The sequence below is a fragment of the Urocitellus parryii genome, chromosome 16, assembly GCF_045843805.1.
Source record: "Urocitellus parryii isolate mUroPar1 chromosome 16, mUroPar1.hap1, whole genome shotgun sequence".
Taxonomy (NCBI): Eukaryota; Metazoa; Chordata; class Mammalia; order Rodentia; family Sciuridae; genus Urocitellus; species Urocitellus parryii.
Genome location: NC_135546.1, coordinates 15739297 through 15761723, shown reverse-complemented (window position 1 = coordinate 15761723; position 22427 = coordinate 15739297). Strand labels below are relative to the sequence as shown.

The window sequence follows — 22427 nt, the reverse complement described above, 5'->3', positions numbered from 1 at the left end:
AGGGTTGCTACGCCCTTGGGTTGCAGAGTGTGAGGCTGGGAACGACAGCGGGTCGGAGCAAAAGGCAGCGTGGGTGCCGCAGGTTTGATTCGATTGCGCTCAACTGGGCGGGCTGAGTGGCGGGTAAGGGGCAGCAAGTCTAGAGGCCACGGAGTACGACTGGACTGCGGTGCTGTGTCCGCGGGGTGCAGGAACCTATGGGGAGCGTGTGCGAACGTGCCTGGCCCTGAGCAGCAGGAACCTGGGCACGCACCAAATGTTCGTTTGTGTTTGTGCACTGAAGGTGTGTGTTCCCACGGGGAGCACACTGTGTGGGCTGTGCCCACGTGCCCTTATTTGCAAGCGCCTACTCGGAGGGGCCCGTGCTGGGAGCACCAGGCCCCCAGCTAATATTCTCCACCCGAGCGCGCCTGCAGTAGCTGGGTAGGTGCGAGCTGACGCCCCGCGCGCGGCGAGCGGGGGAGGGGAACGAGCTTCACGGGCAGCTGGGGCCCTGGCCCCGCCTCCCCACGGGCTCACCTGGGCTCGGCCCCCACCTGCTCGTTGTGGAGGCGTGGCCTGGGCGTGGCCTGGGCGGCCCAGCGGAACTCGGGAGAAGGCGGGCGGCGCCTCATTCCACGGATTCCTCACGCTCCGGTCCGCCGCGGAGCCGGCCCGGCGCGCGCGGCCCGCGTCTGCGTGTGCTTAAACGACAGCGGGTGCGGGAGCGCGGGAGCGAGCGCGCCTGTGCGTCCGCGCGCCCCCGGAGTGCTCCCCGCGCGCCTGGCGGCCCCGCCTCTGTCCCTAGCCGCCCCCTGCGGGGCCCGGCCGGCCCGAGGCGGGCGAGCCTGGAGCCGCCCGGTGGTGAGTGAGCAAGAACCGGGCGGGCCCCGAGCTGGGTGAGGGCTGGCCTGCAGGGGACCTTAGGAATGGGTTGACCTGGAGCGGGACGGGGATGCCTTCCTTGAGGGGAGGAGGCAGCTTGTCCTCACAGGACAGCATACGAGGCTAACGTTGGGGATGGAAGCGACTGTGCTTCGGGAGCGGGAGATTCAGCTCGTGGAGGGAGTCCTAGGCACCGGGCCGAGGTTTGAGGCCCCGCACCCTGCACCCGCTGGGTCCCGGCCCGCCTCGACCCAGGGCTGCGGCGCGGGACTGAGGGAAGGGGCAGAAGATGGGTAGCAGGGACCAGGCTCTTTCCTCTTACTACACTTCCCGCCTCTTGCCCCAAACAAAACTGCACACTGTTCCTGCACTGTGTGCAGGCCTCGCCGAAAAGCAAAGGTCTTTTTCTTTTTTTGTTTTCGGTAGTCTCCTTTGAGTAATCACACTGAGACATTTACTTGTCTCAGATTAGGATGACAGTACTTGCTGGGGCTGTTAAGTTAGTCTTTATGCGCTTTACTGGCATGTAGTCATCTGTTTAAGCTAGATGATTAAAAAAATCGGTTTCACTTTGATCATCGGTGCTGTATGTTGCTAGTTGTATTTCCTTCTCTGTGGTTAATAGGAACCAGCAGCCTGGTGCGGGGGTGTGGGGGGAAGTGGAGGCGGCTCTTGCAGTTTTATCTGCGCTACTTGCCCCTCTATTTAAAAGGTACTAACCCACTTTGTAGGGTTTTAGAATCTTTTTCCTAAACCCAAGGCTACCTTGACTAAGAAGGAGACTCATTTGGAACAAAGACAAAACACGATAAACGTCAGTTTGCGTGTTAAGATTTGAAGGCCAGTTTTGCTTACCAAAACTTTGACTCTTTGCCCTAGTGTTTTAAAGCCCACGGCCTTGAGGCTCATTGTTTCCCACTGTAGCTAAGGAGGAGACTGGCATGACTGCCAGAAGGGTAGAGTAGGAAGTTTGAAAGAGATCTCTTTGGCGGGGCGGGGGGCAGCGTTAAGTGGGAACCCAATGGAGAGATTTCTTTTTTCTTCTTCTTCTTTTTTTTTTTTTTTTTTTTTTTAATGATCTTGAGGATCGAACCCAAGGCTTCATGCATGCTAGGCAACACTACCACAGAGCCACATCCCCAGCCCTCATGGAGTGGTCATGGGAGAAGTTACTTATTATCTCTAAATCTCCATGTTCTGAATTTATTTAAAAATACTTTCCTCAAAAGTTTCTTATACCCAAGATAGTTTTCTAAGGTCTTGTCTTTCTTTCTTTCTTTCTTTTTTTTTTCTTTTCTTTTGGTCTTGTGTAGTTCCTGTTGCATCTGGCTGAAAAGTCCCCCACCCCATGGAAATGATGTAAACCCTTTAATTTGTTCTTTCACTTTGGCAAAATTTTAATCCCAGGCCTTTTCCCCTGCCATGCCACTGTTTTTTCGCACTTCTGGGCAGCCTGCCTTTGCTTTTCCATTTGGAAGGGAATGCAAACTGATTTTTTTTTTTGTTGTTGTTGTTGATCAAAACACAATACAATTAAGAAGACAATTCTGCTATAAATAACCATGGTCTGCATTCAAAAACTGTGAATGTTGTAGTAAAAACAGCTCTGGCTTCTTACTCCAGAGACTTGAGTTCAAGTCCCCTAGCTATGTCAGGAAGGTTTTTGGACCAGAAAAAGTTATTCATACTTAACCTTTGCATTTTGTTTACCTCTGTAAGAGGGTGATACTGTCTGTTCCAGAACATCACACAGTTTCAGGAATTACAAGGAATAATGTGCTTTGAAAGTATTTTGTGTTAGGTTATTTATAAAAGCCTTTGAAGATTGGAAAGAACTTCATAAACACAGTTGTTGCCACTTCCCTTGACTGACGTAGAGCTATGACTTTAAGATTTTAACAGTCTGTGCAGCTGTAATTAGGAAGCTAAAATCTTCACTTTTAAATGTTCTGTAATGTCAACTTCCTTTTAACTCCTTATTGGAGTTCATATTGTTATATGTTGTTACCTCCTATCTCTGGTGATTGCTAGACAGATCCAGAGGAAGATGTTACTTTTGTGTCTCTTCTGTGTGTCTCTTCTGGATAGCCTTGCTATGCAACTTTTAATTCACTTAATATTTAGAGTAGTAACAATAATAAATAAAAATCATCTTGCAACTTTGTGACAGTATAATACGAACAGTTGCAAGTTGAGTGAAGCACAGAAAAACTTAGTAAATTATGACATGGCATAGTATATTATCATCCAGTCTGTTTAATGTCTGAGTGAGAAAAGCTGTTGTAGGTATGAGAAACTGGTGGAGGAGGAAATTGTGTGTGTGTAGAACTTTTGTTAAGATATATCCTAAAGTTAATGAAGTCTTGGTGTGTGGGCATAATAGAAGAGTAAAGCAAATTAAAGCAAATATTGCTAATCAGCCTCTTACCAATAGGACCCATTCACATTAAAAAACAGTTGGGCACAGTGGTGCATGCTTGAAATTCCAGCTATTCAGGAGGCTGAGGCAGGAGAGTTAAAAATTTGAGGCCTGCCTGGGCCATTCAGCCAAGACCCTGTCTCAAAATATAATAGGGATGGGAATGTAATTCAGTCTTTGCCCAGCATTTGTGAAACCTGGGTTCGATCCCTAGTACTGCAAAACAAACAAAAATCTAGGAACTAAGTTGCCAAATCTTGATGGTACAAACTGCCAAGGTAGAAGAGGAAAGAGAACAGGAGATGTTGAAACCAGGAAAAAAAATATATCATTGTATCTGGGATACAGTATAGAAGGTACTTTCTGTGTCTCATGCCTCAGGCCTGATAATCAGATACAGCTGATTCATATTTATGAATTTGCCTACTTGCAAAAATGTGTTTGAAACCCCGAAAGCAGTACTTGCAGTGCTTTGTTGGACATTGGGGAGCAAGTACATGGTGAGGAAAAAATTTGAGTGCACGTGTTCCCAGCTGAGGTGGAAAAAAGCAATATTTTGCTGCCTTCTTCAGCTCTCAAATTACATACATATAAACAAGTGTGCTTTGGGGGACTCTTTAGCACCACCTTATTTTTTGGCATTTTTGTGCTTTATGGTTGGGATTTTGTTAAAAATTGCCTCCAAATGTGGTGCTGAAGTGCTGTCTAGAGCCAAGAGGGGTTCAATAGTCTTGACAGAGAAAATTCCTGTGGGGTTCAGCATTAGATAGTTACAAGGCTGTTGTCTGTGGGTTTAGCATTATCGAATCAACAATAGATATTTAGTAAAGAATCTCTGAACAGAAATTACAAAGAAAAAGGTGATAAACTGGGTATGGTGGTGTAGACTGTAATCCTTGAGATTACAAGGAGGCTTGAGACAGGAGGATTACAAACTTGAGGCCAGCCTGGGCAGTTTGTTGGGGCCCTAGACAGGGCCCCAAAATAGAAAAGGGCTGGGGCTGTAGTTCAGTAGTAGAGTATCCCTGGGTTCAATCTGAGCAGAGACTCAAAGGAACCTAATTCAGTGCTTATGGTGACTTTATGGAATATAATTACAGTGAATAATGAGAATTAACTGTCTTTGTTGATAGGTTAAAGTTGACCTAATATAGCATGTCATGAGTTAAAAAAGTTTAGCTGGGCTTTAATAGGCTGGGAGTTGAGATTTGAAGATTAGACCTTGGATATTAGGAGAGCTTTTCCAATTTGAACCATGGTGCAAATTGATTTCTTTCTTTTTTTTTTTTTTTTTTTTTTTGCTGTTGAGGGGTGTCCTGGGAATTGACTCGGGGGGCAGTTTACCACCAAGTTACATCTCCAGTCGTTTTTTATTTTTATTTTGAGACAGGATCTCGCTAAATTGCTGAGGGCCTCACTGAATTGCCCAGGCTGACGTTGAATTTGAGGTCCTCCTGCCTCAGCCTCTGGATTGGTTGGGATTACAGGTGTGAGCCACTGCGTTCAGCTCTTATTCTTGAGCATAATAGGTCCCTTAGAATATGTGGCCTCCTCAGCACTTGTGAATAGGAAATTTAAAGTATCTAAGTAGAATAAATGTAAGAATGAGCATATCCAGAGTAAGCTACATATGCCAAAGAATTGTTTATTTCATATGCAATACTCTATAAGACTGAGGTCTTAAAAATGAAAAGGTAGATTTCTAGTAACCTAAATATTGAGAGCAAAGCATAGTTCCTTTTTAATCTAGGCTGACAATAATGTGCCACAATGATGGGGAGTGGTAGTCTGCTCCAGAAGTCTAGACTTGGAGTTGTATTGTTAGCATTAGACATTGCCGTGTCATTGTGGGCCTGTAGTTCAGGGATTTTCCAGGGACACCTCAGGGAGATGGATGAACTAAAGCCAGGCAGCCTTGCTTCAGGGTTATGAAATGTGCTGTAAGTTTGGTTTTGCAACTTTAAGCCGTATAGATGGCCCTTGCCTGGCACATGGTCAGCTCTCATAGTCTGTGTACTTGTAGCAAATTAGTAGCAAACTGCATGGAAGTAACCGAGGATCTCAGTCATTGCATGGTGGCACTGCCTGCCAGCTCCTGTTGCTAGCGTCATTGATGACTAAATATCACATCCCTGCCTTTCCACAGGGCTGAGGACGCCCAAGGACTGGGTGAAAACGAGCCTGGGGCCACTATATAGCCTCAGAAAACCTCAAGCAATTGAGTTAAGCATTCATTTGACATCTAGAATGGTGTCCCTTTATTCAGCCCAAGCCCACTGAGGTCTGGCTCTCTGTTGAGGTGATGAGTGGCCAGAGCTAAGTTGACACCCCGGGGCCTGAGGTTACCTGTTCCTGATATCTAAGGGGCCCTCTGTTGGAGTGTCAGAGATTGGTGTTCCCCTAGCCTGTCCATCTGCAGAGGCTTTATGGGGAGGGGACATACCTGTACCGAGTTACCAGCTTCTTTCATTGTCTAGGACAACGTGAGGTCCATTGCCAACAGATTTGGCTCTTGTTTGGGGGCTTATGCAGGAGGTTGGCAAGCACCCGAAAGAAGCTTGATTAGGGATTTTAAGCATATACACATATATTTTTTTTAGTTCTCTGGAAATAACAGAACACGTAGGTATATTATTCACATTTTAAACATTTAGCCTGGTGAATTTTGGGAATGGTTATGTGTAGATATAAGGAGTTGGGTGTAAGCAGAAGTTGGGTAAGTCCTTAGGGCATTATTGTCCCTGGTGCTTCAAATTATGGCCACATGGGTCGATTGTTCATGCTCAGAACATGCCCTGGTGAGGAAAGCTGAGCCAGTCACAGATCTGTCTGTGGACGCTCTCTTTGGTGGTGTGCCCATAGAGTAGTGTGAATAAGGGCTGGCTTCTCTTTAGAAGGTGTCATATGATTTAAAGTTGTGGAATTCCAAGTACCCAGGTGCAGCTTTGAACTGTTATCCCCTGTTGGAGCGTAACAACAGGTTTTCTTGAGTGTGACTAAGCAGGCATCACCCTTCTTCTTTACACAGAGCCTGTCCTCGGAGCCTGAGTTCTTTGGGCTTTGACTTGATTCTGCCTTTGCTGCAGCCCCAGGGATCCTGAGGGCTCTGACATTTGTGGCCCAGTGGTGTGGTCATTCATCCTCATCTCTCCATCAGCTATTTTTCTTTCCTGCTTTGGTTACTATTGCTGTGGCCCCCTGCCTGCCTGTAATTAAAAGAAAAAAAAAATAGGGCAGGGTTATCATGTTCCAGAGAAGAGCTTGTTCCCCTGTGCCCGCTGTAGAAGCCTTTACATTATTGCTTGATAGACATCTCAAGGTACAGGGAATAGCACAGGTCTGGAAGTCTTGGTAAATGAGGGAAGGTTTTCTTAGATAACTTCAAAAAATTGCACTTGTTTCCAAAAACTATTCATGATTCAAACTAAAATGCTGATTTTTACTTAAAAACAGTAAAAGTAGAGCTGGATGCGTTGGCGCACACTTGTAATCCCAGCGATTTGGGAAGCTGAAGCAGGATTGCAAGTTCTAAGCCAGCCTCAGCAACTTAGTGAGACCTTGCCTCAAAATAAAAAACTAAAAAGGACTGAGAATGTGGCTCAGTGGTTTAAGTGCCCTAGGTTCAATCCCCAGTACCAACAAAGGCGGGGGGGGGGGGGGGAAGTAAAGGTGGGGGAGAGAAGGGTAAGGAAATCTTAACCAGTGGGTACTCAGTTACCATTAGCTGGGAGCAGGAAGTTCTGATTTTCACAGTAGGTTGACCTTAGGCAACAAGAATGTACTATATATTTCAAAAAATTAGATGAAAGGATTTTGGATGTTTTCACGATAAAGAAATGAAAAAATGAGAGATAAATTTACCCTCATTTAAACATTGCACAGTTTTATATCAGAACATCAAATGGTACACCATAGATTTGTTCAGTTTTTATGGTTTTATGTGCCAATGAAAATGTATTTAAAATAAAAATCTGAAAACAAGGTGTAGGAAGAATAGCATTGTATTGTGGGTCAGAGGCTTAGATTCTAGTCTTAGCTTCTTGAGGAAGTCACTTATGTTCTTGGCACCTTGGTTTTTCATCTGGAGCACAATAAGAACAGTGTTCTTTGTCCATTTGGTCTAACTCACAGTTTGTGAGAATCCAGTGAGGTCAGTTATGTGTGTTTTGAAAAAGTATGCGCTACACATGTGTGTGGTGTTGGTAGAGGTAGGGTGACAGATCTGTGTCTTACCTTGATTTATAACACAGCTTAAGTTGTGTCATTTAATCCGCAGGACAGGTTTGTGATGGTAGGAGGGTTAGGCAGTGTTGTTATTATTTACTTTAAGGAACCTAAGACCAAGAGAGGTTCAGTTTCCATACAGCTAATGTCAGACATCAACCCAAAACCTGGAATGATATAGGCATTCAGTGGTTAATTGTTGATTGAGTAGGTGAAAGTATTATAGTGGGGCTCACAGGGGATTTCTGATGCGGCATCCTGGCTATATTTATTTAACAGATGGTAAAGCGTGAGAAGAGAAATAACACAGATGAGACATTTTTAGCAAGAAGAGCAGAGAGGAATGGTTTGAGAGTTGCATGTGAATAGGAAGAATGTCAAAGGAAGTTGGTGGAACATCATTTGGACACACTTTGGGGAAGAAATGGGAGGATGTTAAAGCTACAAGAGCCATGCTCGCCTGTGACCACCAAATTCTGGTGACAGTTTGGTCTTTGTTTTCATTTTAGTTACCTTCTCGCTGAGGCTGTTGGCCAACCAAATTCACCACGGTATGGTCCACATTGGTGTTAGTTGCTCAGGGGCAAGGATTTTGCCTTTGTTTATCTGTAACATCTAAACAGAGTGTTTAATAGAAATAGGAGCTATTTAGTGAAGGCCTCAATTCTTGTCAGCCAAAAGGGCCATACACCCTGTTTCATGGTATGATGGTTTATACCATTAAGTATTAGCCAAGGCCAAGTTGGTTCGTCCAGGGAGTGTCCTGATGGGGAGGGGAATGGAGTCTGGACTGGTGATGTAGGAGGGCCACCAGGAATTAGGGCTGTTTAATAGCAAGCTTCTGGAAGTTGGAGAGACCATCAGGTGACTCAGAAGAGCGATTGATGCCATTGTGTTTCTGACATTTGGCCAAGTGACAGTGGGACAGGAACATCTGGTAGTTTGAATGGAATTCCTCCCGTCCCCACCTCCACTGGTGTCCAACTCTAGCCAGAGAGGTTGCTTTATATTCTTACACTCCTTGCTGAATTAGCAAAGCAAGTGGCCGCTATTACTGGGGACCCATGGCCCGAGGCATGCCTACTGCTGTAACTTCCATCTTAGAAATCTTTGTGGAAAACTTCCATCATGTATATTGAAATTCTGTTCTGTTGCTTGAAAAAATATAATCTAATGCACTCCATAATTTTTGTTTTAAGACAGGCACTCTTATCCCCTCATTGACCAAAATGGCCACAGTTCTTTATAGAACACCAAAGTAATGGTGTGCAAATTTATAGCTGACCTTAGTATTAGTGCTGAATACATCTAAATTTTAGTAGTTTTGGAATTGCTACCTCTTCTTCCCTAAGTCTCAACCTTAAGCTTTTGGAGGAGCATATTATCTGGGGGATCAGACAGTCTTAGGAAAGGAAAGTGGGTTGGTAAGTCAAAATGTATGACCAGTGCCTAAGAACACACGGTAGACAGTGCATGTTGTATTCATGGTGAGTTATGATCATGTTTGAGCACCACCGTGAATAAAGGTAAACCCAGAAATGGGTTTTCAATACAGAGGAGCACTGCCACTGGGCACTTCCTGTCTTTTTCTAGAATCATGTTTGTTTCCTCTTTCGTACTATTATATTCTTGGTGTTCACAAGTCAAGGTATCCTATTTTTGGTTATCGCTAAATTATAACAAACAACAGCACAGAGGGTTGGTGGGGTTGTAGCTCGGTGGTAGAGTGTTTGCCTTGCATGTGTGAGGCACTGGGTTCGATCCTCAGCACCACATGAAAATAAACAAATAAAGTCATGCTATCCATCTACAACTACCAAAAAAAAAAAAAACACATAAAGAAAATGATGTTATTGGGATATCCTTAGGTCTACCTTGCAGACACTGCATAATCCTTTGCAAAAGGTCAAGGGTAATTTGTGGTTCATGAAGGATGTAATAAACCAGACATGTCACGTTGCTCCTGTGCTTGAACCAGTCAGACAGTTGAAGGGCTTTTCACCACTTTAGTAAAACTTCAGTATTATTGTACCTTTCTTACACCCTTTCTTCTCTCTTCTTGGCTGATACCTGTTATAGTTTAGATATTAGATGTCCCCCAAAAGCTCATGTGTGAGACAAGGCAAGAACATTCAGAAGTGAAATGATTGGGTTCTGAGTGCCTTGACACAGTGAGAGGATTAATCCCCTGATGGGGATTAACTGAGTGGTAACCAAAGACAGGTAGGGTATGCCTTTGGATTATATATATATATATATATATATATATTTTTTTTTTTTTTTAATATTTTTTTAGTTGTTGATAGACATTTATTTATTTATATGTGGAGCTTAGAATTGAACCCACTGCCTCACACATGCCAGGCAAGTGTGCTACCGCTGAGCCCCAGCCCTAGCCCGGGTTATATATATTGTATCTGGTGAGTAGAGTCTGTCTCTCTGTTTCCTGGTCATCCTGTGAGCCGCTTTCTTCCACCACTCTTCACCATCACGTTCTGCCTCACCTTGAGCCCCAGGGAATGGATCTGGCTGAGTGTGGACTGCGACCTCTAAAACTGTGAGCCCTCAAATAAACTTTTTCTCCCCTAAAGTTGTTCTTATTAGGTCTTTCAGTCACAGCAGTGAAAAAGCTGACTACAGCAGTACCTCTTATCGTTTTGGGTCTCCCCCTGCATTCATCTCTTCAGGGAAATCTTTCCAGACTTCTGTATCTACAGCAGTGGTCAGTGCGTCATCCTTTTTTTCCAATACATTTACCGTCCTTTGCAATCTATTTAACATACTAGGCGTATATTTTTGTTTCAACAAAAGTTATTTTAATACCTAGAAAGTCTCCTCACTTCTTAGAGCACTCTGAGAGAGCAGGTAGGGATTTCCCCATTTTCACATGACAAAACGGACTCACAGAGGTAAAGTCACTTCCCAAAGTCACACAGTTAGGAAGTAGCTAAGCCCAATGTCAAACAGGTGTCCAGAGATAACACTCTTAAATAAATAGCCATAATGCTGATTGGCTTCTCAATGTAGTGTGACCCTCCATCAAATGCTGTAGTGCCCCACCACGCCCACATTGTCAATATATTTTATTGAGCTGTGAATATTGTACATCATGTAAAACTCAGAAGACCTTTTTTGTAAAATTGCTGTTATCTTCCACCTCTATTTGCTTAGTACGTTTGTGGCTAGATAATGCCTGGTCCCTGACCTTTACCTCCCACCTGTTATTGGACCAGCCACTGTTGCCCTTATCTCACACCTGCTCCCTACAGAAGCCTCTAGTAACTCCTCACTTTACCCCTTCAGGTCAGACCTTCCTAGGCAGAACTTCTAAACCAAAGAAGTAGCATTAATTTCCTGTCACGGGTGGGCTCAGGACCTGAGGGTAAGTGTACCACCTGCCTGGCCAGCCTCTAGTTCTTGCCCAAGTTCACCCACTATATCACACTCACCCAGACTTAGCTTCTCACGCTTCCTCACTTAGGTGCTCAGTTCTAAGCAGGCGGGGCTCAGGCTGCCTGTCCCAGGTGCTCATTCCTATCTCTCTGCCTTTCCTCAGACCGTTGACCCAGTGTGACTATCCTGTGGATAAGACAGGGTCCTTGCAACCCGGAAATACACAAGCAGCAATCAAGTAGGTAGGGGGAGGTCATGGAGGACAGACAGTGTCATTCTGGAGGAGGGAAGCTGGGGACGGAAACCTGTGAAATGGCTTTTTGGAACATACTCCCCTCGCCCCCCCCCCCCCGCCCCCAGCCCTAGACGAATGAAAACTAGATGTTCATAAGGGCAGCACTTTGGCTAACATTGATCTCTCCTTTATCACAAAATACACACTTTAATTTTAAGTTATACTTTCTTTTATTATCTCTTTCATTTTATTTTTGTCTTATTTTTTGTGGTCCTGGTGATTGAATGCTTGTCTTGATGCTAGGCAAGTACTTTACCACTAAGCCACACTCCCTGTCCCTATTATTGTCTTTTTAAATATGCCTATCATTATTCTGTCCTATAGACTTGTTTCATGAAGAAGATCATCACAATCTTGAAATCAGATTATATCTTCTATTTCTCTCTTAAAATTTTTTTTTTTTTAATATTGGTACTGAAGGCTTAACCCAAGGGTGCTCTATCATTAAGCCACATCCCTAGCACTTTTTTTTTTTTTTTTTTTTACTTTGAAACAAGGCCTTGACTGGCTTCAAACTTATGGCCCTCCTGCCTCAGCTTCCCAAGTCTCTGGGATTATAGGTGTGTGCCACCATACTTGGCATATCTTTTTCTTTTTTTTTTTTTAAACCTTTCCCAGACAATTTTCTGAATCCAGAATTAATTGGAAAATTAAAAACTGGTATGCTTCATAGATAAGTAGATGGAAGGAGCTGGGGATGTGGCTCAAGCAGTAGCGCGCTCGCCTGGCATGCGTGCGGCCCGGGTTCGATCCTCAGCACCACATACAAAGATGTTGTGTCTGCCGAAAACTAAAATAAATAAATAAATATTAAAAAAAAAAGTAGATGGAAGGTATCTTGAGGATGAACCTTAAATAACTAATCTCTTACCTACCTACTTTGAATGTAAGTTGCTTGAGGGTTTAGATTTCAGAGTATCTGAGTAAACTTAAATATCTGATCTCTTATGCCAGAATTCTAGGTCTACTTCTTTGTATCATTTGATGCATTTATGGTTGGATATTTTGCTTCTGTGCATAATTTTGCCTCATCTTAATGGACATATATGTTAGTATATATGTCCATTTGGGTTTAGAATTTTGAAAGCATTATCCTTTGACTTGAGGGGGGATTATTTAAGAAATTGTGAGCCAGGCGTGGTGGTGCATGCCTGTAATCCCAGAGGCTTGGGAGGCTGAGGCAGGAGGAGCGTGAGTTCAAAGCCAGCCTCAACAAAATCGAGGTGCTAAGCAACTCCGTGAGACCCTGTCTCTAAATAAAATATAAAATACGGTTGGGGTTGTGGCTCAGTGGTTGAGTGTCCCTGAGTTCAGTCCCTGGTCCCCCTGCTCCCCATACGAAGTCGTGGACTTCGATATTGTGGAACAGAATGCTTATCAGTAATTCTTTGCTCAGAATCACAAGACCCCTCCGCCCACAACACCCTGGCACTGGGGACTGAATCCAGGGTTGCTTTACCACTGTGCTACACTCCCAGCCCTTTTATTTTGAGACAGGGCAACTTAGTGATACTCCTGCCTCAGCCTCCTGAGTTGCTGGGATTACAGGTCCATTTCGTCTTCTTTGACATCCCTCTCCCATGGGAAACCTGCCAAGAGCCATCAGTTATGTCTCCTCTGCAGTTTTCTTTCATCCCTTCTCCCCATCAAGTACTCATCGCCTTCTGCATGCCTCGGGCTTTTATAGCTTGCTTTTTGTATCCATCCACCTGCTTTTAGCTTCTCAGGCTCTGCTCAGTTCTGCATAGTGCTTCCAGAACAATTTGCATAGACTGTGTCATTAAGTTATTTGTCTGCTCAGAGATTTCAGTGGATCCGTCACACCTATAAAATCAAGGCCAGATTCCATCAATACCTGCTGTCCTTTGCCATGTGCACATGGTCTGAAGATCATTTTGTACAATATTTTCTGTGCACCTGCATTTTGGCTGTGACCCATCACATGATTGTCAGGTGTGGAGATTTGCACAGGTGGCATTATGTTGGTGCTCAAAAAATATCAGTTGGGAGCATTTTGGATTTTAGATTGGGGATGTCAACCTGTACTTCTGTATTCATTCTTCAGAGGCTGAGCTGTGGTTCCCTTTCTTCTGCAAAGCCTTTCAGAATTCATCTGTATTTCTCTAGGACTTTGTTTGCAGTTCTGTTTTGGCCCTTGGCACATTTTGCTGCAGCCTAATATTCCTTAAGTGTTCCCCAAGAGATACTTTAGGTTCAAAGAAGGGCCAGTGAAGCTGAGTGATTTTGTGTACATAAAGCTACCAGCTTCACTGCCTTTGTCCCCCGCATAGGGCACATGCAAGAAAATATGCTGTTTAACTTGATTTGCTGCAGGGTTCCCCAAATTTACCATAGGAAAACATTTTTATTCTTACCAAATATAAGCATGAAGTACAAAATGCTTTGAAAAACACAGCCGTGCATCACGTTTCTTACATACATACCTGCTCTGCAGATGGAACCTTCTTTGAAGGCAACTGGGCTTTGTTTGTTAGTCCTTGCTTTAGGTAGTCCATGTTTATTGAATGAGGTCACATGGCAAGAAGAAGGATTGGTGTTTGAAGGCCTCAAGTATGAAGATTATATAGAAAAGCAGGGCTGTCACATGCTGTAACCTGCCCTGACATAGTAGATAGTCGGGATATGGTGAAAATATTGAGTAAATGCTTCGAGTTTTCAAAGGGTACAGTTAAGAATGGGTTTTCCTCAGTTGTTGAATTAATAGGATGTGTATGTTTCCTTAATAACCGTGTGTTTACATAATCTGGAAAAGGGAAGCTGAGCAAAAGCAATCTAGTTTTCTAGGGGTTTCTTCCACCTTGAAATCTTATGCAGTTTTTGCTTTCTAGGTAACAGCATCTCCAGCCATTCTAATGTTTTATTTGAGGCAGGGTCTTGCTAAGTTGCTGAGGGTGGCTTTGAACTGGAAATCCTCCTGCCTCAGCTTCTGGAGCCACTGGGATTACAGATATGTGCCACCATGCCTAGCAGGAAGCAGAGTTAACTATAAAAATCCAGTCTTATTAAAAAAACGTAGTGCTGTGGGCTGGGGGTGTAACTCAGTGGTAGACTGCTTGCCTAGCATGCAAGACAAGGGTTCCACTGAGGGCCTGGGCTCAACCCACAGCACTGCAGAGAAACATAAAATCCGTGGTGCTACATAAAGTGATAGGCATTGATGATAGTACAATATGTACTATAAATTGTAACATTTAAAATTAAACATTCCTGGGCTGGAGACATAGCTCTGAAGTAGAGTGCTTGCCTAGCATGCACAAGGCCCTGGGTTCCGTCTCCAACATCATGAGGAAAAATAAAAATCCTAATGGATTTAAGTCCATTTAATTAGCCAGTGGGATTCTCACACCACTTTTCAGGAACATGCTGCAGATGTGAAGCGACACCTGCGTGGTCATGCAGGCGCCCTGGTTACTGCCCCAAGAGGGTCTACAGTAGCCCCTCAGCTAGGGAGATGAGAGAACAAGATGGTTCAATCTTAGTCGTTTCTGGGAAACTAATAAACCAACAACCACCGCTGCTAACCATCACCACCACCACAAAAATCACAGGCTGGCAGTAATGCTGTGTTCACAGACAGCCTTTGTTCTGAAAGCTATTTATTGTTGGTTATGTCTGTACAGACACGTTACACATGCGCATAAACATTTATAAGACAAATAACATGGGCATGAATGTTCACAATATTCCTCTTTTTAGTACTCACATGAGCTGCTTCCTGGAGTTGGCAAACTTGAGCTTGGTAGATAGCATGGAATTTAACCCTTTTCTCTGTTCCTGAACCGGACCTTTGTGTTTTTTCAGATGAAAGGATTTCATCCTTGGAACAGTGATTTGTATTTACTGGAGGAACTGTTCTTTATTGATTGCTAGAATTTTATTTATTTTTCCTATTCCGTTGATGGGGATGGAACCCAGGGCCTCATTCATGCTAAGTACATTCTCTGAGCTACACTCCCAGTCCTGCTAACTACTAGAATTCTAAAAGTCTTTTGGGTTCTGTTTAAATTCCTTATTTCCCCCCACCTCACCTCTCTATTTTCCTTTTAGGCTCAACCAGGAATGGAGACACCGTTGGATGTGTTGTCCAGGGCAGCATCTCTGGTCCATGCTGATGATGAAAAACGTAAGTCGGGAATCATTTTTTCCCCCCTTAAAAATCTGTTTCAAGTATTTTTTACCCATGCTTCTTGTCTTTTGTGTCATATTGAAATGATGTGCTTCTCCATGTGGCTTTGTGACTCTATGCTGTTGATTTTGGTTGTTTTCCTCAGTATACCAGCTTGGCATCCTTATTTTTATTTGCAAGTATCAGAACTGTTTTTTTTTCTCTTGTGGGGACTAGAACTCAGGGCTCACATGTGCTAAGCAAGTGCTCTACCACTGAGCAAGTATTCTTTTTTTTTTTTTTTTTTTGGTACCAAGATTGAACCTAAGGGAACTCAACCACTGAGCCTTGTCCCTAGGCCTTTTAATATTTATTTAGAGACAGAAGTCTTGCTAAGTTGTTCACTTAGTTGCTGAAGCTGGCTTTGAACTTGCCATCCTCCTGCCTCAGCCTTCCAAACCGCTGGTATTATAAATGTGCTCCACTGTGTCTGGCCAAGAAACTTTTCTTCTTCTTCTTCTTTTTTTTTTTTTGGCCATACTGGGGATTGGACCCAGGTCCTATGTATGGTGGGCAAGCACTCTGCACTGAGCCCAAGCCACATCTCCAGACTTAAGCACTAAAATATTAAGAACAAACCCCCAAAAACTCAAGGTTGAACTGCTACATATTATACAGTCTCAAAGATGAGCTACTTTCTAGTTGGGTTGTTAACGGACTAGCAGGCTGTGAAGAACATGTGCTTGAAATGTCAGATCTGTCCAGTTGCTGGCTGTTAGACTTGCTTTCTACACCCCAGTTTCCTCAGTAGTAATGTGAAAAAAGAATACATGCTTATAAAGGGTTGTGATCAAATGAGCTATTGTGTGTACGGTACCGGCCTTGGCTTTTAGGCTTCTCTCCCCACTCCTGATTCTCTGATGGAATTTTTTTTAATACTATTGATGTGTCTCCCCCCACCATCTCCCCATTACCACTCTTCACACAAGATTGTCATTGGAGTAGTAACTGGCTGAAGTAGTCATTAAGGATTTTTTTCTAGCCTCTTATATAATTCACATCTAGTTAGCCTTTGATTGTTGGGAGGCTGTAACTGCCTCTTGGTGAGGTATAATTATCCCTTACTCAGGAAATTGAAGCCCATGGATGTAAGTGTCATTCCCAGCGACACTGAGCTAGGGAGAGGTGGCTGAAGGCTATTATCTATCTCAGCAACAAAAAACCCTCTTTATGCCTCTGAGGTCACCATACATGTGACTGACTTGGATAGTTCTTTACAGACTTTGTTGAACATCAACATGCTTAATTTAGAAGTTTGGAGAGTATTTTGTCCAAATGTAGTTAGGGTCTGTGAAGCAAGATACTGTTTATAAAAGTGAAAGATAGAAATAACGACCTCAGGGTGGCTGTTGGTATAAAACCTTGAGTGTGGGGAGGAAAAACTTTCTTCTCACCCCCTTTCTTTTCCTTTTCAGTTTCTCTCCTGAAGTTCAGCTTCGGGATCACTTTGTTTCAGTCGTATGAATGATTTTTTTTTTTTTTAAACTGGGAATTGATTCCAAAGATCCTTTACCACTGAGCTTTACCACATTCCCAACTCTTTTTTTTTATTTTGAAATGGGACCTTGCTAAGTTACTGAGGGCCTCGGTGAATTGATGAGGTTAGCCTCAAACTTGCCATCCTCTTATCTCAGCCTCCTGAGTTGCTGGGATTATAGGCATTGCTCCACTGCACCTGGCCTGTAAATGATGATTGAACATTTATATATATTTAAGGGATGATAAAGATGAAAAAGGTATCGTCCTTCCACTCCTGGAGCTTATAAACATATTATTCATAAGCTTTATCTTTCGAGTATATAGAGAAGGAGACAGTCTATGTGGGAGAGCCATTTTCAGAGAAAATGACAAAGACTGACAAGGGAGAGAAGACTGAGTTTTACCCAGCCTAGTGGTGTTTTTGCAGAATACAGATAAATACACATGCAAAGCCAGAATAATCAGAGGGTTGACTTTCCTCTGGAACCTTCTTCCTATACCTCTGGTGACGTCATTTGGTTCAGGAATGGAGTGGCAAGTTCCTGGAATCCCTCTGTCCATGGTTTCAGCTCTTCAGGATCATTTTTTTTTTATCTGTATTTTTTAGTTGTAGGTAGACACAATACCTTTATTTTATTTATTTATTTTTATGTGATGCTGAGGATCAAACCCAGGGTTTCACACATGCTAGGTGAGTGCTCTACTGCTGAGCCACGACCCCAGCCCTCGGGATCATTTTTGACTTGGAAAAAGAGGGAAAAGAAGTTCAGTGATACCTGTAATTATTATTCTTAACATGTTGGCAACATTGTTTTTTTTCTTGTGCTGAGGATGGAACCCAGGGCCTTAGGGATGCTAAGCAGGTGCTCAACCACTGAGCCATATTGCTGTCCCTGGGCCCCATCTTTAAGGGGATTTCCTACTGTCAAGTTCTGTATACCACTGTTAAATTCAGAATTCTAATACAATAATAATAGCTGGGCACAGTGGCACATGTCTGTAATCCCAGAGGCTGAGACGGGAGGATTTCGAGTTCAGCAACCATGAGGTGATTAGCAGCTCAGTGAGACCCTGTCTGTAAATAAATAAAATACAAAATAGAGCTGAGGATGTGGCTCAGTGGCTGAGTGCCCCTGAGTTCAATCCCTGGTGCCAGGAAAAAAACAAACAAACCCAAAAAAACAATAATAATATACCATAGTATAAGCTTGTGCCAATTCTATAATTTCTAAATCTGAACATGAAGTTCAGTGTCTTCCAGTAGATTTCTTTGACTACTCTGGACAAGTTGAACCTGACTCAGATTTCTCTGTCCTAGATTCGTTCTATTTTGGCTTTTGTTATAAATTGCTCTTAAACTTTAGGGGCTGTTAACATTCTCCCCAACACTTCCAAAGAGCCTTGTGTCTGTAATCTGATTTGGGTGTCTTATTACGAACACAGCTTGAGATCAGCTTCTCACTGCATCTAAATGCATCTAAATGACCCCAAATGATTCTCTTTACTTTTCTTTGGCTCCTGGAGAATGAAAAACTTGGGCATTTTTGAGGATGTCATTGTTCAAGCCTTTTGAAGTGAACAGTACCCATTATGACTTGAGTCTCTAATACCCGATGGCCTTAAGGCTTCAAAATGTCTACTAGCTGCGAATAAAAGAAAGAATCCCCAACAGTGCACTGCAGAGCTAAGGTAAATCATGAAAGGGTAGTTTTGAAGTAACTCAATTGTTGCTTATCTGAGTGGCCTAGAAGGAATAAATTTACTTAAAATAATCATCTCACTGCTCATGAGACATTGATTTCTTCAGCATGCATCCTGGAAGGTACCGAATGAAAATCCAACTCCGGGTTGTTCTCATTCCCTGTGCAGGAGGAATCTGTCAGTGATCCTTCATGCCGGTGCTAGCAAGTCCCTGACTTTTTCCAGCTTTATTTCTTTAAATAGTAAAAACTGATCAAAACAGAGACCAGGGCATTTCATACCAATATGCAGAACAATACCTTAGTGTGGTCATTAACACCAGACCTCATTTTCTTGTGATGTTTACACAGCACTTTTATTTTTCGGTAATTTAGTTCATGTATCTTCTGGATGATAAGGTCTTGTAGCTGCAGACTTCTTTCCTTAGATCAAAATCTTTTTTCCCCACCTTGTGAGGGGGTCTTGTTCTGTTGCCCAACCTGACCTCAAACTCCTGGGCTCAAGCAATCTTCCTGCCTCAGCCTCCTGAATAGCTGGGTTCGTAGGCACTGAACACAGCACACAGATAAAATCATTGTGAGAAAATGCAGCTTTGTTCTTGAGGGCTTGAGTGGAGGGGTTAGTGCTTTTTCATCCAGCCTCATGAATATGCAGATGATCAGAAAAAGCCTGCTCAGGCTGGCTGGAGCCACAAGAATGGCTTGAGAGGACACAGTGAGACAGCTGTGGGTGTTTTGCATGTAGCATGTGTGCACAGAACCTCTCTAACTCTTGTTTGGTGAGATTCCTGGAAAGTGGATGATGCATCAATGACCATCATCCTTCCAGGTAAAGAATTCCTAGGAACTCAAGCTTGTATCTCAGTGAGTTGCTGAGGCTGGCCTCGAACTTTCGATCTTCCTGCTTCAAATTGGTAATTTTTGCATCATGACATTGATCTTCTGATCCACTAATGAGTTGAGACCTACAGTCTGAAAAAACATGACTCTGTTTATCTGTCTTTCATGAGATAAATTTACTCCTTGCTGCACTATTTTTCCATACTGGGAAGATCTGACCATGAAAACAGAGCAGAGTGTTCAGATAGGCAGGGGATGGGTCTCCTCAGTCAGGGTCTCCCTGGAGGCCCGGAGCAGCAGCAGCAGCCCGACACACTGCAGGGTGCAGGAGGGAGCTGTGACCATTTTCTTGGGCATTGACTCAAAGCTAGGGACAGTATAGACTTAGAGCAGAGAGGAAGGGTTGCTAATGGAGGGGTGAAGGTGACTGACAGGATGCCATGTTCCCAATGCTCTAGGAAGAGATGTCCCACCCAGGCATGGAGTCTTGGTTCTGGGCAGAATGGTTTGCTGATAGCGAGGGGAAGGGCCCTGATGGGCTCCTGTTGTGCATCAGGCTGAAAATACCCCACCTCCTCAACTTGGGCCTGGGACAGACGCATCAGGAGCGCCCAGGAGGAGAACACAGCTGTTCTTTTGGTCTGTTTCTTTCAGGGACTCCTGGTTTTGTAACGTTGCACTTCAGAAAGGTTAGATCTAAAATCAGTGCGGTGTAGCGAAGCCTTTGGGTTCTTTTTCTTCCAGCTCCTCTGTGGGTTTTCATTTCTTCTGTCTTGGGATGCGGGGCTGGGGTGGAACCCGGGACCTGTCACATGCCAGGCAAATGCTCGACCCCAGAGCTGTGTCCCCTGCCCTGTAGTGTTCATAAAGGACTTCACTCTGATAGTTTGGAGACCAATTTGATCCCTCCCCTCTGTGGGTGATTTTTATCCTCGTGTCCTAAAACTCCAGAGGGGCTTACCACACAGGTTTGTCCTTGAGAGTGGTTGCTGTGGGGTTGCTTCTCAGAAGAAACTAGGGATATATATATATATATAATTGGGATTCACCAATAGTTTACCCCACCCCCCAACTTCCTTTATCATACTATTCTTTCTACAATATACACACTGTACTGTAATATATATGCATATGATTTTTCTGAAATGTGTGAGAGTAAGTGGGAGATATCTTGCCTCTTTATTCCTGAATATTTCACCATATGTTTCCCAAGCACGAGAACATTCTCTTACATAACCACAGTGTGGCTATCTTTATTATGATGTTACTTAAATCTATATGAGCAAAGAAGAGGGTGTAATCTTCATGCTCCTAGTGCTGTTATAGCTTTACAGGTTGAGAATCCTTCACCTGAAATTCTTAGGACCAAATGGATTTCAGATTTGGGAATATTTGCATATATCTAATGAGCTATCCTGGGGATGGGACCCAAGCTGAAACATGAAATTCATCTATTTCACTACCCTTTGTTCACAGAAGTAATTTCATGCTAATATTTTTAGTGTGCCGGTGTTTTTGTTGTTTTGAGATGGGTTCTCACCATACTGCCCAGGCTGGTTTTGAACTCCTGGGCTCAAGTGAGCCTCTCCAGTACCTAGGACCACAAGCCCAGGCATGTGCCATTGTGCTAGGCATGTCCAGGTTGTGGTTGCCATCTGTCACAAAAGGTCAGGTGTGGGATTTTCAAGTTGTGTTGCTCAAAAATTTTGAGATTTTTTTTTTTTAGATTGGGGATGCTGTGTAAGCATTATAAATTAAATATAGCCAATGAAAATTGGCCATGATACCACAGTTGATAGTCTGCCACAGCCATCTCTCTGTTGTGCTAGCAGGCATCCCTGGCTGAATGTGCGCCTGTGATGCCCTGGGTCTTTTGTTGCAACCCCCCACCACTTTTATCTTTTATACTCTTGTAAAATATTTCACTGTATAGATCATAGTTGCATAATTTGACTTTCTTAGTGCAGATGCCTCAATTTCATATTAGGCTGTTTCTGTCCTTCTCCAATTAGATGAAGAAAAAAAAATAGTCACTGAAATCATATGGCACAAGTTGGTTTTCTAGGCTTATGATTCAGAATATGCCTTTTAAGCAGATTTTAAAAGATTTTTTCACTGAAATAACACAAGTAAAAATTTCTCATGGACTCCTGAGCCTCTGTGTGAACTGTAGTTTAAGGGCTGCTGTGTTGTCTCAGTTAAGGAAAGGAACTTGGTTCAGATGATACGGGCTGCTTCACTAAGTAGTGAGAAACCACACAGCCACAGTATTTAGAGGCAAGGTAATCCTGCCTCAGAGGCATCCTAGGACTCGGGAGCATGGCTACAGTTGCTGGGTACCTGACATTCTGAGAGTCTGTATTAGATCCTGTGCCTATCGAGGATGAGAGTCCTGTTCTGTTCTCTTTCGTATTCCAAGCATGCCCCATTAGTGTGTATGGGTAGCATTCAATTAACATTTTTTATTCTTTTAAAATATTTTTTAAGTTGTACACGGACACAATATCTTTATTTATTTATTTATTTATTTATTTATTTTTATGTTGTGCTGAGGATCGAACCCAGTGCCTCATACATGCGAGGCAACTGCTCTACTGCTGAGCTACAACCCCAGCCCAAACATTTTTTATTTTTACAGGTATTGGGTATTGAACCCAGGGGTGCTTAACCACTAAGCCACATCCTTAGCCCTTCTTATTTTTAAATTTGAGACAGGGGTCTCGGTTGCTTAGGACCTCAGTAAGTTGCTGAGGCTGGCTTTGAACTTGCGATCCTCCTGTTTCAGCCTCCCAAGTCACTGGTGTTAAACATTTATCAGGCATAAAAAAGCCACTGGAGTGAAAGGTTTTTCTGTCTTTAAGAAATTAATTTATTTAACGTTAGAAAAAAATGAGTCATTATAGTGATCACTCTTGTCACTTATAATGTGCAAATTTCCATTGGATACCATTTTGTAGTTTATAAAACATTTTACTTTGATTCTTATAGCAAGAGTCTTGGCAAGGAGGCTGGGTGGGAAGTCTCAGA

At 43.3% G+C, this 22427-nt stretch overlaps 1 protein-coding gene across 1 annotated transcript in view; it reads left to right on the top strand.

Moving 5' to 3' along the window:
- The first annotated feature begins 824 nt into the window (after positions 1–824).
- The window catches only part of Vgll4 (vestigial like family member 4), a 132787-nt gene continuing 111184 nt past the window's right edge, over positions 825–22427 (top strand). Inside the window, exons 1-2 of the mRNA XM_026383030.2 lie at positions 825–843; positions 15264–15339. Coding sequence (XP_026238815.2) covers positions 15276–15339 — 64 coding nt within the window. The 5' untranslated portion in view covers positions 825–843; positions 15264–15275. The remainder of the gene's footprint in view (positions 844–15263; positions 15340–22427) is intronic.